Raw genomic sequence first — 17,546 nt, forward strand, 5'->3', positions numbered from 1 at the left:
GGGGGATGGTGATGTATAGGGACTAGGCATCCAAAAGGAAAATGAGACAATCGGGGCCAGGGAGTCAATGGAAAACATTAGCATTCTTGTGTTTGTGTTTATAATTGATTACTTGTTTACTCTCACTGACTCAACTCACTTGATGTGGCTATTTGAATGAATAATACTGTCAGTTCAATTTTTGTTTATCAATAAATAAAGTTTGTAAAGCTGCCCATAACATGACTAAACTGTATCTCAAACTAATTTAAAATGCACTTTGTGGATTTCCTGAAAAGTTTGAACGTATCAGTGAACATGACCTACTTTTGAAGTATCTGAGTGTACATGGTCACAGTGAGAAAGGAAACTAGAGTCACCATCCCCATCAACTTTGCCTTGCCTGGCATTTGCTAATATGGAAATAGTCTTGAGTAGATTTAATACCCACCCCTTTGATCTGGATGGCTAAAGATTAGAAGTATAGGACTGATTTAAAATACAACCAGAATTGATCCAATTTCTATTGTGGCACATACACTTTCCAAGAATTAAACAAATGTCTTTTTATGTGCCACAGGGGCCAGTGCTGGGCCCACAACTGTTCACAATATGCATTAACGATCTGGAAGAGGGAACTGAGTGTAGTGTATCTAATTTTGCTGATGACACTAAATTGAGTGGAAAAGCAAATTGTGCAGAGGATACGGAGAGTCTGCAGAGAATTATAGATAGGTTAAGTGAGTGGGCAGGGGTCTGACAGATGGAGTACAATGTTGGTAAACGTGAAGTCATCCACTTTGGAAGGAAAAATGAAAGATTATATTATAATTTAAATGGTAAAAGGTAGCAGCATGCTGTTGGCAGAAGGACTTGGGAGTGCTTGTGTATGAATCGCAAAAGGATGGTTTGCAGGTGCAGTAGGCTGTTAAGAAGGCAGGGAGGTTATGCTTCAGCTGTATGGGGTACTGGTGAGGGTGCATCTGGAGTACTGTGTGCAGTTCTGGTGTCCTTACTTGAGGAAGGATATACTGACTTTGGAGGCAGTGCAGAGGAGGTTCACTAGGTTGATTCCAGAGACGAAGGGGTTAGACTATGAGGAGAGATTGAATCGCCTGGGACTGTACTTGCTGGTATTCAGAAGAATGAGAGGAGAAAGGGACAGATAAGATAGAGGCAAGAAAGCTGTTTTCACTGTTAGTTGAGACTGGAACAATGGGACATAGCCTCAAGATTCAGGGGAGTAAATTGAGGACAGATATGAAGAAGAACTGCTTTTCCTAAAGGATGGTGAATCTGGAATTCTCTGCCCAGTAAAGCAGTGGATGCTACCTCAGTAAATATATTTAAGACAAGATTGATTTTTGCACAGTAGGGGAATTAAGGGTTATGGGGAAAAGGCAGGTAGGTGGAGATAAGCCCATGGTTGGATCAGTCATGATCTTATTGAATGGTGGAGCAGGCTCGATGGACCAGATGGTTTATTCCTGCTCCTATTTCTTACACTCTTAAATAAAGATGCTATTACCTTCTGCATTATTTATCTGATTCTTGCATTCAGCCTTATAAATAAATTTTATTTATTCCCTCCTATTTGGGTTAAAAATCCCAAAACCTTCCATACCAACGTTAGAAAATGAAACAGGAAGTAAGACTAAATGACACAGAGGGAAATAAAATAGGCAAGAATCAAACCAATCACTATGATTAGATAGTTCTCATTTAATAGTGTTTTGCAGTGTGGTTCATTCTATTGAGATGTTTTTATTTATTAGCCTGTCTCTTAAGAATTAATCATGACTCTAAGTCCTGATGAAGAGTGTGGCCCAAAACATTGATTATTCATTCCTCTACGTAGGTGCTGCCTGATCTGCTGAGTTCCTCTAGCACTTAGTGTGTGAGGACTCAATGTTATTTGTGGAGATATGAGAAGGATAAATTGCAAAGTCAGCTTAGCCTTTTAACAATGTGTTCAACAGCAATGTTTCTAACAACTTTATTTGTTATTTGGGAGCCTAATCAAGCTAGCATCCTTGTTCTCCCTCTCCATGTTACCATGCCAAAGGTTTGCTAGGTTTATGATACAATGTACTCTCCATTAATAAATCTTAAGTGATCTTCGGAGACCATGCATGCTTCCACCCCCTGCTTGTTTAGCTGCATGAAACTATAAAATATATCTAAATCTGATGAGAATTAAGCCCTCTAATGGCATTTTTCCCCATCTGTACTAAGATACTGATTCTATTTTGTCTCAGTTAATTAAGATACTAATCATGCAGTACTTCTCATGAACCTTCAATATAAAATATATCCAAGTCTGACGATTTTGAGAAGGTAATCTGTTCTTGGACTACAGTTCAGCATTTAACACCATCGTTCCCTCCGGAATTGACAGGAAGCTCAGTGACCTGTGCCTGGACCTCACCCTGTGCAGCTGGATCCGAGACTTCCTATCGGACCACTGACAGGTGGTAAGGATGGGCTCCTTCATCTTTGCCCCTTAACACAGATGCCCCCCCAGGGTTGTATCCTGAGTCCCCTCCTCTACTCCCTTTACACTACAGCTCTGCTGCCACACATAGCTCCAATCTATTGATCAAATTTGCAAATGACACGACTTTGATCAGTCTTATTTCTAGTGGTGATGAGATAGCCTACAGAGGATAGGTTAACACCCTGACACAGTGGTACCAAGATAACAACCTCTCCCTCAATTTTCAAAAAAAGAATAGAGGATTACAGAAGGAATGGAGACAGGCTTGCCCTGATCAGCATCAATGGGACTAAAGTTGATAGGATGAATAGCTTCAAGTTCCTCAGTATACACATCACCAAAGATCTCACCTGGACGGTACACACCGGCTTTGTGGCAAAAAAAAACACAGTAGCATCTCTTCCACCTCAGGTTACTGAAGTAGTTTGGTATGGGCCCCCAAATCCTCAAGACCTTCTGCAGAGGCACCATTGAGAGCATCCTGACCGGCTGTATCACTGCCTGGTATGGGAACTGCACTAACCTTCACTGCTGGGCACTGCAAGCAGTGCATCTAGCACATCTGTGGACAAGAACTTCCCTCTATTGATGACATGTACAGCAGCAGGTGAAGAAAGAAGGGCTGGAAGATCATTGGGGACACTAGTCACCCCAACCATAAACCGTTTCAGCTGCTTCTGTCTGGCAAACAGTACCGCAGCATTGAAGCCAGAACCAACAAACTATAGGACAGCTTCTTTCTACAAGCCATTAGACTTATAAATTCACATGTCTGTACATTGCAATGGTTATTATGCAAAGATTTTTACTCTCTCACATTGTGGGATGGACCAAGCAGACCTCTTTCCACTGAAAGGGTCTCCATCTGATGCCTGGTTTATTACACTTTGTTGAATAAACAGGCTGCTTCATTACTATCAGTACTTCTCTCCAGTGACCTCATTCACACAATAACATTTGATGTCTGGAGTGGGATACCTTCTTGCGGCCCATTGTGTAGCCAGCAATCTTAGCAATCTAAGTGGGTGAGTATATCAGCGCTCACACTTGGACCTGTTCAAGTCTGTAGTATACGGGAATGTTAGGTGTCACGAACACAAAGACCTGGATTGGTAAATATAAAAGTAGTGTGCATATGTGTTTATGTAAGAGACAAAATTTTGTGTGTTAATTTGATACGACGGGGCCACAGGTTGCAAAGAGTGGTTATTGAAGGTTTAGGACGCCAGTGTATGCTCATTCCAGGAGCTATATTTTAGCGCGTGCATGTGTGTGTACATGTACACACATGCCTTGGGAACAGTTAGATGTAAATGAATACAGCAGACATCATGAGTATATATGCACATAAGTGGCAGATTGCAGAGTACATACTCTGCAGTTTTCAATATGTGCTGTTTAATTGGTGCCTGTTATTGATATTTTGCATAGTGTGGGAATTAGTGTGCAGATATTTCAGGCAGAAGTTTACCCAGATATATCTGTCAGAACGACAGCTATTAATGTCAGGCGTGCCAAGTCGAGAGCCCTGATGATCCAAGCTGCCCCTTGACCCTGATCATAAGTCCTTCACCCCCGGGTAGAAACAGAGCATTGTATCAGAGTTGCCCTCACTTAAAGTCATGTGTGGGAATTTGGAGTTCTGGCGCAAGCTCGATGAAATGATTGAAATTCACCAGATGCACCCTAAAGATATACATGCGTTGGTAAAAGCAAAGTGGCTATGGAGTGCAGGATGGTACATGGGCAACTACTGGGAATGTCAGTAATGAAGAAAGATACTGCTTTTTTAAAGGAGAAGTGAGGTAGCCACTGCAGGGAGGTGAGAGTAACTGGGGAATGATAATGGCAGTGATTCAAAGAGCTGATGAGACAGCCATGGATTATGCAGAACGTAAATATTGAGTGTATGAGGAGTATTCAGGGTTGGATAATACCGGGGGAGGGGGGGATGACTCAGTCTTCCTAAAAATGATAATGAAGGATCTGAGCTCAGCCCACCAGGAAATATTAAACTTGGGGTTAGTGGTGGGGTTGACTTACTCTGCGATAGTTTCGTGGGCCAGTGAGATAGACCAAAGGAAGTGCAAGAGAAATCGTAAAGTGGTTATAGCTGCTGTGATGTCACAGAGGGTTTGCTTTGTGTGACAGCAACCAGGGTGCCTAGCAAAGGACTTTTGCACCAAGCATAAATCAGTAAAGGAGCTGATGTGGCTTATAGGGACATGGTTAGACCATAAGACATAGGAGAGGAATTAGGCTATTCAGCCCATCGAGTCCACTCTGCCATTTCATTATGACTGATCCCAGATCCTATTCAACCCCCTATATCTGCCTTTTCACCATATCCCTTAATGCCCTGACCAATCAGGACTTCCACTTTAAATCTACTCATGAGCTTGGCCTAAACTGCAGTCTGTGGTATAGCATTCCACAGATTCACAACTGTTTGGCAAAAAAATTTCCCCTTCTGTTCTAAAAGGTCACCCTTAATTTTGAGGCTGTGCCCTCTAGTTCTGCATACCCCCACCAGAGGAAACATCATCTCCACATCCACCTCATCTAGTCCTTTCAATATTCGGTAGGTTTCAATGTATTCCTTTGAATTCCAGTGAGTACAGGGCCAAAGCTGCCAGACACTCCTCATATATTAACCCCTTCATTCCCAGAATCATCCTTATGATCCTCCTCTGGGCTCTCTCTAATGGCAACACATCCTTTCTGAGAAAAGGGGCCCAAAACTCTTGACAGTACTCCGAGTCCAGCCTGACTGGCATCTTATAAAGCATCAGCATTATCTCCTTGTTTTTATATTCTATTCCACTTGAAATAAATGCTAATATTGCATTTTCCTACTTTACCACAGACTCAACCTGTGAAAAGTCCCTCTGCGCCTCTGTTTGAATTTTCTCCCCATTTCGATAATAGTCCGCACTATTGTTCCTTTTACTTAAATGCATCATCGTACATTTCCCAACACAACTCCATCTGCCATTTTTTGCCCATTCTTCCAATTTGTCTAACACCTGCTGCAATCGCATTGCTTCCTCAGCACTGTCTACCCCTCCACCTAACTTTGTACCATCTGCAAACTTTGCCACAAAGCCAACAATTCCACTATCTAAATCACTGACAAACAATATGAAAAGTACCGGTTCCAATACTGACTCCTGAGGAACAACACTAGTCACTAGCAGCCAACCAGAAAAGGCCTCCTTTATTCTCACTGTCTGCCTCCTGCCTGTCAGCCATTCTTTTATCCATGCTTGTGTATTTCCTGTATCACCATAGGGTTTTATCTTGTTAAGCGACCACATGTGAGGCACCTTATCAAATGCCTTCTGAAAATCTAAGTAAGTGACATCCACTGCTTCTCCTTTGTCCACCCTGCTTGTTACTTCTTTGAAAAATTCCAACAGATTTGTCAGGCAGGATTTCCCTTGACAGAAACCATGCTGACTTTGATTTATTTCATCATTAGTCTCTAAATACCCCAAAACCTTGACCTTAATAATGGATTACAACACTTTCCTGACCATTGAGTTTAGACTAACTGGCCTATAATTTCCCTTCTTTTGCCTTCTTCCCTTCTTTGAAGAGAGGAGTGATATTTGCAATTTTCTAGTCCTCTGGGACCATGCCAGAATCAAGGGATTCTTGAAAGATCATGACCAATGCATCTGTTGGCTCTGTAGCATCCTCGCTCAGGACTCTGGGATGTAGTCTATCTGGTCCAGGTGACTTATCCACTTGAGTTTGCCTCACACTTTTTCCTGTAATAGCAATTGTACTCACTGCTGGAGGCAGTGTTCAAAAAAGGTGGGAGGGGTATGGGAGAACAGGGGAAAGTTACGGCAGACACGCAATCTCTCACCCACATCAGTATCCAGTCTGTCCAAGCTGACTGCACTTCAGATCATAGAGCTGGTGAAGACGACTTCTAAGTCACAAGAAGATGTGGCAGCATTCTCCACTGCCAGTGCTGGTAATCTGTGAATGTATACAATAGCATTGTTAGGGGGTTGGCAATGCAATATGTTAGTTGACACAGGGACATGGGTATCGATAACTCACCTACCTTTACCAATAACTGGACGGGCTTTTTATATAATGGATGTAGGAAGTAAAATGGTGAAAGCAGAAAGAAGCAAGTCACAGTTAGTCAAAATCAGTGGGGTCCAGCTTCCAGTATTTCTGGGCCTGTCCAAATTATAAGGGTTCTATCCCTGGAATAGACATCCTAAGGGAAGCAGGAGCCATTATATATTCAGGAAAAGGAGAAATAATATGGACAAACCAGGGGCAACGAACATGTACAACAAAGAGAGTACACAACATAGTCAACGTAGCCGCAGCTTCTCTGATCATCAGAGACTGGAACCAGGATGGTGTCAATAGGTTTGTCAGCAGTTCCCAGCAGTGTAGGGTAGGCACAAGCAAGATTGTGGTTGAGTAATGATAAACCCAGTTAAAATAGAGGAGGGGGCCTGTATAAACCTCATAAGCATTATCCTATAAAAACTGACACAACAGCTTTTCAGAGTACAGTGAAGGAACTAAAGCACAAGGGGTTACTAAGAGAGACTCTGCCCAACAACTAACTCACCTATATGGCCAATATAGACGTTCGATGAATCTTACCGGTTCTTACCGCCCTTAATAAGACCACACTGATATTGCATCATATTGTGGCAAGCTCCACAGCAATCCTGCATGGCCTGTTTCCAGAACATATTTTTTTTTCAATCCTGTATATCGCTAATGGATTTTGGGGTTTCCCTTATCACCTGAGTCCCAAGACGTATTTTCCATCACCCTGGGTGGGCAGCAGTATACAGGGGCCAGACTTCCGCAGGGATTCCGCAATAGCCAAGCCATTTTTCATGTCACAGTGCAGACTTTGGGAAAGCTCAATCTAACGCCCTAACAACCTGCATTCCAGAAATAGCCAAGTCCTTGGCGAAGTATCCCTGTATCGATGCAACACTGACACCTAGTTGACAAGGTGGTAAGCTTCCCAATTATGTCCTGTTCATACAAAACAGGAAAAAACCCAGCCTGATTATTTCGTCGTCTGACCCTTATTTATTCAAAGTAATGAAAAATGTGGTTGATAACTTTGTCAGACTGTATTAACTCACAAATACCTGCTCAGTAAACAATTGATCATCTCCTGACCGGAAGTGAATAACTTGCTTCATGATGTTCAAAAGGCTTTCAATCATCTACACCACAGAAATCCAAAACATAATGGAATACTCTCTATTAATCTGGATTAGTGCAGCTCCAATAAGACTCAAGGTGCTCAACATCATCCAAACTTGACTGATGCTTCATCCACCACTCTAAATATTCATCCTCTCCACCAGTGATTAACATTTGCAATCTGCAAAGTGCATTACAACTACTTCCCCAAGTGGCTGGTAGCAACCCCATCCATAATCAAGTAGGCCAAGAGCAGAAGGTGTATAGGAACACTTATCAGTTGAAGATTCCAATCCAAGTAATTGGATGCCATTCTAAACTGGAAACATATTGTTTGATCTTCATCATTGCTGGGTCTAAATCTTGGAATTCCATAATCAAAACATTTGTGAGAGTTCACCGATGTAATTGCTTTGGTCCAATAAATAAGGATCAGGTGACTAAATAATCAGACTGGATTTTTTCCTTCTGTGTATGACCAGGACTTAACTGGAAAACTTCCCATCTTGTCAACGAGGTGCCAGTGTTGCACCTATACAGGAACAGCGTGGCTAAGGGTGTGGCTATTTCTGGAATGCAAGCCTTCATTACTGTAGCTAGGATGTTACCTGGTCCCATAACCTTTGCTGTATCCAATTCATCACCTTGTCAAGTGCAGTTGGGGATGGGCAACATTGGTGGTCATCTTGGCAGTGATGCCCAGGTCCTGGAAAATTAGGAAATAAAAAAACAACAATAATAATAGGCATGAATTTGTCAATGTCTGAATTTTAAATTTCCCTTCAATATATCTATTTTTGGCACTGGAGCTTTGAATTTGAAACCATGAAGCTAATTTAAGAGTTCAGAAGTTTACACTGCTGCCATGTTTGGCATAGATTTTGAGAAGTTCTATACAGAACCATCAATGTATGAGATTATTTTTATTTAGATTACTGGAGGTAGTGATTTTGAAGATATTTCAACATGTGTAGTGTATAGTTGAATGATGATGATTATGATGGTCTTCCATCATAACGATCATGACAGGAACCGCATTGTAATGCATATATATATATATATATTTAATTAATTTTTAAATGAGTTTCTACAATGCAACAAAACAAAAATAAGTTAAAAAAGGTTTATACAGTGCAAAACTGACATATCAAATGTACAGTTCATATCAATTAAGAAAAAGCACCCATAGTAGAATCATATAAAGTTAGTCACCACCCCGCCCTCCCACTACCCAACTCCTAAGCCAACCTTACGATATATAAAAAAAGTTAATCAGAACTTTTATCACCACAGAGCTGTATTTATAAAAAGAAGGTATATTGCCTACTATCTGAACTATAATATGTTTACACAGAAAAAAATCCGTAAATCTTAACTGAAAGAAGCTGGAAGTAAGTGATTTAAATGCAAAGGAAAAAAGGGAAGGATGCACCCTTAATCTGAACAGGAATTATGAAAATATTCAAGAAAAGATCCCCACACCTTTTGGAACTTTATGTCTGAATTAAGAAGTGAATAATGAATCTTTTCAAGGTCTAAGTAGGACGTAATGTCTTTGAGCCATTGAGCATGAGTGGGTGGGGCAGCATCTCTCTACCTAGGAAGGACTGCATGTCTGGCCAAAAGAAAGGCGAAAGACCAAGTACGATGCTTAGTCGGAGTCAGATGCATGCCAACTTCTCCCGAAGTGCCAAAAAGAGCAATCAGGGTTAGGTTCCAAGTAGCAATTAAATATAAGAGATGAAGTTAAAAAAAGATCTCTCCAGAATTTCTCCAAGCTAGGACAAGCCTAGTACATATGAATAAGGGAAGCCTCACCCCCTTTACACTTATCGCAACAGGGACTAATATCAGTATAGAACCGCGATAATTTAGTTTTAGATATATGAGCCCTGTGGACAACCTTGAACTGTAAAAGGCAGTGGTGAGCACATAGAGAAGTTGAATTAACTGACTTGAGAATTGAATCCCAAACCTCGTCGGAGAAAGGAAAATTTAAATCATGCTCCCAGGCAGTTTTAATTTTGTCAAAGGAGGCTCGCCTCAACATCGCTAACATATCTCGAATAGTAGAAATTAAACCTTTACCCAATGGATTCATATGAAGAAACAAATCCACAACATTTTTATCGGGTACCTCAGGAAAGTTTGGTATTAAAGGGTTGATAAAATGTCTAATTTAGAGATATCTAAAGAAGTGAGTGTTAGGTAGGCCAAACTTTACAGACAGTTGTTCAAAAGTTGCAAAGTGCTTATCTATGAAAAGATTTTCAAAGCACCTAATGCCCTTTCCTGTGCCAGTCTTGAAATGTTAAATCCTGCATAAAAGGCTGAAAAAGATGATTATGTAGAATAGGACTAGAGAGAGAGAAACCGTGAAGCCCATTATATTTTCTGAACTGAGCCCATATTCTCAGAGTGTGTCTGATAACCAAATTAACAATTGATTTAGGCAAATGGCAAGGAAGTGTGGATCGAAGAAGTGTGGAGGTAGAGAGATTCTTCCCAGAGTTCAACTCCATTGCCACCCATATTGGGCAGTCAGACTGATTATAAAAGTAAGACCAAAAGATAAGACAACGTATGCTGGCTGCCCAGTAATATAAATGAAAATTGGGTAAGGCCATACCACCTACCCTTTTAGGTTTTTGAAGGTGAGTTTTATTTAGTATGGGATGTTTGCCCTTCCATAGATAGGACAAAATAATAGAATCTAACGAGTCTTTAGAAATAAAAATTGGTAAAAACTGAAATAAGTATAAAAATTTAGGAAGGATCCACATTTTAACAACATTAATTTGACCTATCAGAGACATGGACAAGGGTGACCACTGTGCTAAACTCCGTTTTGTATGATTTAAAAGATTAATGAAATTTTCTCCAAAAAGACGCTTATAATTTGTTACTGTAATGATTTATAGAAATCTACAGAGAACCTATCAGGTCCAGGAGATTTACCAGACTGCAATACAGAAATAGCTGAGGATATTTCCTCTAGTGATGATGGTTCATTCAATTTTGCTTTAAGATCAGGAGAAAGCGTAGGAATATTTAAACCATTTAAGAAATGCTCAACAGAAATATTATCATTTCGAGATTCAGAAGTATAGAGTCAAGAATAGTAATTCTGGAATGTGTCATTAATTTCAGAATGATTCAAGGTAATGTTCCCATTTTCCATTTGAACTTTTGTAATATGTTGTTTAACTTTAGAGCGTCTTAATTGGTTGACTAAAAATTTACTGAATTTATCACCATGGATATAAAACCGGCTCTTACTTTCCAAAAGTTGGCATTCAAGTGGGTGAGTGGAAATAGGGTCAAATTTAGTTTGAAGTTCCACTCATTTTTTATACCGGATTTTTAGTCTGGGCATATAGTTTCTCTGTTGCTTTAATTTGATTGACCAGATCTAATCACGCTTTATGTTTCTTTCTATTCAAATTCACAGTATATGAAATTATTTGACCCCTTAGGTATGCTTTCATAGCGTCCCAAACAACCTGACCTGAGGTTTCAGATGACATGTTAGTATTTTTAAAAAAAAGTTATCTGGTCCTCCATAAATTTTATAATATCATTATCCGACAACAAGGTTGGATTAAATAACTAATGTTTGTTCATTTGGGGGAAACCAGGAAGAATTATAGACAGGGTGTCTGGGGAATGATCTGAAATCAATATACTCCAATAGTCACAAGAGCAAACAGATGGAATCAACTGATTATCAATTTAAAAATAATCAATTCTAGTGAAAGTATCATGGAAATGTGAAAAAATAGAATAATCTCTCACATTTGGATGGAGAAAACGCCGTACATCAGAGATACTATATGAATTGATAAAGCAGATTTAATGGGTAATCTAGGAATAGAGAAAAATCGATCCAAAACTGGATCTAATCAACCATTAAAATCCCCACCCAATATGAGAGAACCCAGTATGCTTAGGCAATAAAGAGAAGAAAAGATTAATGAAATTTTCTCCAAAAAGACGCCTATAATTTCATGTTACTGTAATGAGTTATAGAAATATGCAGAGAACCTATCGGGTCCAGGAGATTTAACAGACTGCAATAGAGGATATTTCCGCTAGTGATGATGGCTCATTCAATTTTGCTTTAAGATCAGGAGAATGTGTAGGAATATTTAAACTATTTAAGAAATGCTCAACAGAAATATTATCATTTCGAGATTCAGAAGTATGGAGTCGAGAATAGTAATTCTGGAATGTGTCATTAATTTCAGAATGATTCAAGGTAATGTTCCCATTTTCCATTTGAATTTTTGTAATATGTTGTTTAACTTTAGAGCGTCTTAGTTGGTTGACTAAAAATTTACTGAATTTATCACCATGGATATAAAACCGGCTCTTACTTTCCAAAAGTTGGCATTCAAGTGGGTGAGTGGAAATAAACTCCACATCATCTGAATTGGGAGCATATAAGTTAGCCAAGACTACCAGTGTATTGTATAATTTCCCCGAGACAATAATAAAAGGACCATTTGTATCAACACACACAAAATGCTGGTGGAACACAGCAGGCCAGGCAGCATCTATAAGGAGAAGCACTGTCGACATTTTGGGCTGAGACCCTTCGTCAGGACCCTTGTCTTGGCCCGAAACGTCAACAGTGCTTCTCCTTGTAAATGCTGCCTGGCCTGCTGTGTTCCACCAGCATTTTGTGGGTGTTGTTTGAATTTCCAGCATCTGCAGATTTCCTCGTGTTTACCATTTGTATCAGATACTTTGTTATGAAACTCAAAGGGAACATTTTGTTTGATTTATAAGAATTGAAACCACCCTGCCCCCCCCCCCAGCTTTAGCCAGAAAAGTTGACTGGAAGTGCTACCCCACCCATCTTGACATAAGACCAGAGTTATCAGAACTACAAATGTGTGTATCTTGCAAAAAAGCAATTGCTGCGTTAAGCTGTTTAAGATGTGAAAACACCTTCCTTCTTTTAACAGGATGCTTCAATCCCTTAACATTCCAGTTTACAAAATTCAACGGACTAACCATTGTCCTTAAAAAAGATATAGAGGATAGTGGGCAGAAGCATTGTTCAGAAATTCGTGTAACTGCTTGGGTAAAAGTATAAAACACGAAAATCAAGACAAAAATACTTCCTGAATAATACAAATGTATGAAGGTTCTATGAATAATATTGGTGTTAGAGTTCCCTCACACCCCACGAAAAGAGAGCTACCGAAAAGCAGCAGCAAGCTCTTCAAAAAAAACAATCGCCCCATAATCCGACTTCCTGTTTCTGTATATCATCATCAGCTCCATTTTGCATCAATTTTAAAAAAGAAAACTTTTAGCACTACAAACTGAAATTATACATAGTGAAAAGTAAAACCATTCCACCAAAATTTGTTAAGCTTAACTCAACATAATAATCCATAAAAAAAGATATGAACGAGTGTTTAAGAAAAAATATAAAAACAAGTAAAGAGATTTTACCCAATAACCTATCCACAAGAAACTATGAAAAAAAATGTACTGAATTAATAAAGTAATGTCTGGAAAAAAAGCAGAGAAAAGTAAGTACTTCTCCACCAATGTAAGTAATCAGACAGAACCTGAGGGAGTTGAAGCCACAGGGAGGTCATCGATAAACTTCTGGGCTTCTGAAGCTGAGTTAAACCGCTTTTTGCCTCCACTAGTAAGAATTATTTGGAGGTGAGCTGGAAGTCAAAGGGAAGGCCTGAATCCCCAATTATATAGTTCTTTCATAACTCCTTTAAACTTGGCTCGCATACTCAGAACTTGGGGAGCATAGTCCTTGACAACACAAATTGGTTGACCCTTATATTCCAACTTCCCTCTCCAACGGGCTTACTTAATGAGGAAATCTTTAGTCTGGTAGCGATGAAAACAAATAATTACTGGACATGGCCTGCGTCCCAGCTCTGGGATAGGCCTTAAAATACGATGAGCTCTGTCTATCTCGGGTGGGGTTGAAAGCATATTGTTCCCAAAAATCTCACATTGCAGAGTAGGGAAAAATTCAGTGGGAGATCCATGTTCGATAAGCTCTGGCAAGCCGAGGATAAGTAGATTTTGACGTCTGCTCTGACTTTCCAAATCAGTGACTGTCAAGTCGGAACAAACACTTTCCAGCTCTTTAAAATGGTGGTCTAACGTGTCTGTGGCAGACTCGAGATGTGATGAGCGTTGGGCATGATCCTGCACAATGGACTGAATTTGATCCAATTTCAAATTCACCAAACTGATAGAAGACTTAAATTCAGCTATTGTCTCCTGTCCGTGCTGCTCGAAAATCAAGATAATGCTTTTGCCTGAGGGGCCGGCTGCAGGAACTTCTTTCTTCCCCGATTTGGTGGTCTTTGTAGCCATCGTAAAACAGACGTATTCGCAGGCAGAAGGGAGAATAAAAAGTTAAACAGTTTAGATTGACAAAAAGGGAGGGGAGTGCAGAGATGAGAAGTAAAACGGAGCACTAGCTTTTAGCGACTAAACCATTGCCATCTTGACCGGAAGTCCCCGTAGTGTATATTTGTCTGCAAATCAAAAATAGCAAATGCTAGAAATCTGAAAGAAATCTGTCAGGCATTATGGAAATGGATACAGTTGTTATTTCAGGTCAAAGACTTTCTTTCAGAAAGAGAAAAAAGTTGATTATTAGTAGTTTGATTATTACATCATTAGGGTACTCATCTACAACATTTAACTGTTTAGTTTAAGTAATTCTTATATGTATATTTGGTGATGTGAAAGTGTGGCATCAAAAATCAAATCTTGAATTACAATGCTGTACAGGTTCTATTGATAATACATGTTTTTATCAAAACATACACTTGGTTCACTCATTTGGTCAGAAAGGATCTTAGTTTGGGTCTTCTAGAAAGTACAATCTCCGTATTATTCTGACATGTGCAATGATTTGTAATTCATGAGCCAGGAGATGTATCAGAACTACAGTAATATGGAACACTCACAAAATACTGGAGTAACTTAGCAGGCCGGACAGCATCTGTGGAAAAAAGTAGAGTCGACGTTTTGGGCCGAGACTCTTTGGTAGTCGTTGACCTGAAACGTTGACTGTACTTTTTCCATAGATGCTGCCTGGCCTGTAGAGTTCCTCCAGCATTTTGTGTGTGTTGCTTGGATTTCCAGCATCTGTAGATATTCTCTTGTTTACAGTAGTAAGGAAATTGTATTTCTAACAATACCTAAACTAAGATTCCTGATTAAATTTGGTTAGATGTTAAATGCCTTGTATGGGTTACAGCAAGACACTTGAAAGGTGTCTAGACATTTTATTGTAACTGACTTGACTATTCAATATTATACATTTAATAAGTGAATATCAATAAATTTCAGATATTGGAAATTTAAAATAACAGAGAATGTTGGTTAAGCTGCAGCTATGGAAAGAGAAAGCAGTTGATGTTTCTAATGAAAGTGCTTTGATCAGAAGTGTTAATTCTGCTTCTCTTTCCACAGGTGCTATTTGACCTGCTGGATGTTTCCAATATCCTGCTTTCATCTCACGTTTAATAAACAAACAAGATGGTTTGTAATTGTTAAACAGACTTCTGTATAGAAAAATGTAAAGTGGTATCTTCTGTTAGTAAGAATAAGGGGACTCTGGATAGTATGTTTTTAATGAGATAAAGGCCAGGATGACTTTCAGGGTAGCAAAACAAATTACTTGGAGCAACTGTGCAGATTAATAGTCACAAAGAAAAGCAAATTTAGCAATAGGATTTATCTAGAGCAGCTTTTCTCAATCTTTTTGCCTTGGAGGAAACTTTGAAATAATTTTCAGGTCTCAAGGAACTTCTGCATAAAAATTATTATATATACAGCTCGTGGAACATTAGCTTGATTTGCAAATTGTTTTTCCGTTTATCACACAAGACCTCTTCAGCATTTTGTGATGTCATCAAAACATTGACTTATCATACTATTTGAGAGTAAAATCTTTTCAGTTTCTCGTACTGTATCTTGTCCTAGCATTTCACCCACTATAATTTTACATGCCGCCATTATTAGGTTCTCCACAACTGTATGACTTTTCCATTTCTGGGTAATAAGTTCTGCTACTAAATAACTTGCTTGCTGATTCTTTCACTGACTGTGACTTTATTAAAAGAATCTTTACTCTGTTTTGAGATTCCAAAAGCAGTTTAAAATTATCAGCACTTTTACATGTCATAAGTCAGTCGGCGGCACGTAAGGGGAATATGGGGGAGGCAATTTGGGAGGTGAGGCTGACATCACAGCCCAAGTTAGGCAAGTCCATTCAATGCTCAGAATACACGCTTCACGCTCTTCATCAGCCTACCCTCCTCTCATGGAATATACAACTCAGCAATTATTAACAACCTCCCCTATCTCACATCAAAGACTGAGAATGGACTCAACCAAACAAACACGATCCAGCTGCATACTGCCATACTGGACTAAGAGACTTCTAATGAGATTATAACAGGACTGCTCGGTCCCTGCCCACCACTGATCTAAAGAGACAAGCAAAAATAAGAATAAAGAAATTGTATCAAATTTGGATACAGTTTTGATTGGACTTTAATTGGCGAGTCCTTGGACTGTGTACTATGAAAAGTGTGAGGCACCTTAAAAGAGTGCAAGAATATATTTACTGGAAGGAATGACCTAGTAGTGTTTAATGATTCATTAACAACCAAATTTGAACAAAATGCTGTTCTACTTTTCAGTAGCCATGTTAAAGCTACCAAAAATTTTGTTCATTGTTGCTTATCAGCTGGATTCAGGCATAAGGCTACTCGAAAAAGCCTGGAGCACAAATGGGGAGGAAGATGGAGTCTAGAGTTGGCCTAGCAGGGAAAGGAGTGACATCGGGGATTCAGGAGATGAACACACCTCTAGTTGTGGATGAGTTTGTCAGAGAAAGGTAATGAAGGAATAAGGAGCACTGGAAGTCACTATTTTCCTTGGCTGTATTTGGGGTGGGAAGAATATTCAGAACATTAGGGCATAGGGAAGTAATGGAGTATCAGGCATTCAATTAAGTTCTTAAAGCCATTGGTAGAAAGGGAATTACTGATTGGAACAAACACCAAGCAAAATACCTGGAGGACTCACTTGCCCCTAATAATGTTGCTAACTTGAATTCCCTTGCAGATGGTTGGATAAATTTGGTCATCTTTAACTATCACCCTTAACTCCCAGTTAAGATCAGGATCTCTGTGATTCCCCTATGACATAATGTGCTCCAGATAAGTTAGAAGTCAGGATTGCATTGCACAGCATTTAATATCACAGCACATTTCTAATTCTGATTTTAATGCCAAACATTTTAATTCCCATTCCCATTCCAACATGTCAGTCAATGGCTTCCTCTTGTGCCACATTGAGGTCACCCTTGGGGTGCAGGAGCAACATCTTGTTTTCCATCTGGGTAGCCTCCAACCTGATGGAATATCCATTTCTCCTTCTGATAAAAATAATTGCTTCCTCCCCCTCCCCCAGTGCCCCTCCTTTCTTTTCTCCTATAGTCTACTCTCCTCTCTCGTCAGATTCTTTCCTGTCCAATCCTTTATCTTTTCTATCCAATTTGCTTCACCTATCACCTAATTATCCTCCTTTCCCCTCCCACCTTTTTATTGTGGTTCATCCCCTTTCCTTTCCCGTCCTAAAGAAGGTTCTTGACCCAAAACGTTGACTGTTGTTAAATTTCTGTAGATGTTTCCTGTCCTGCTGAGATCCTCCAGCATTCTGAATGTGTAGCATCTTAGTGTATCTGTATCAGATACACAGTGGACTTGGTTCAATTTTGTGGGAGTACTCCAGACATGCAAAAAGGATTTAATTGCAGTTTCTGATAGGTTTTAAATAAAATAAGTGTGTTTAC

At 39.5% G+C, this 17,546-nt stretch overlaps 1 protein-coding gene across 6 annotated transcripts in view; it reads left to right on the forward strand.

Moving 5' to 3' along the window:
• Positions 1-17,546, forward strand: part of pak5 (p21 protein (Cdc42/Rac)-activated kinase 5) — a 242,660-nt gene that overhangs the window by 167,605 nt on the left and 57,509 nt on the right. Inside the window, exon 2 of one of the 6 annotated variants that reach the window (XM_059986230.1) lies at positions 15,155-15,223. The exons of the other annotated variants lie outside the window; for them this stretch is intronic. Coding sequence (XP_059842213.1) covers positions 15,221-15,223 — 3 coding nt within the window. The 5' untranslated portion in view covers positions 15,155-15,220. The remainder of the gene's footprint in view (positions 1-15,154; positions 15,224-17,546) is intronic. 6 annotated transcript variants of the gene reach the window in all.

Source organism: Hypanus sabinus, chromosome 12, assembly GCF_030144855.1.
Source record: "Hypanus sabinus isolate sHypSab1 chromosome 12, sHypSab1.hap1, whole genome shotgun sequence".
Lineage (NCBI taxonomy): Eukaryota > Metazoa > Chordata > Chondrichthyes > Myliobatiformes > Dasyatidae > Hypanus > Hypanus sabinus.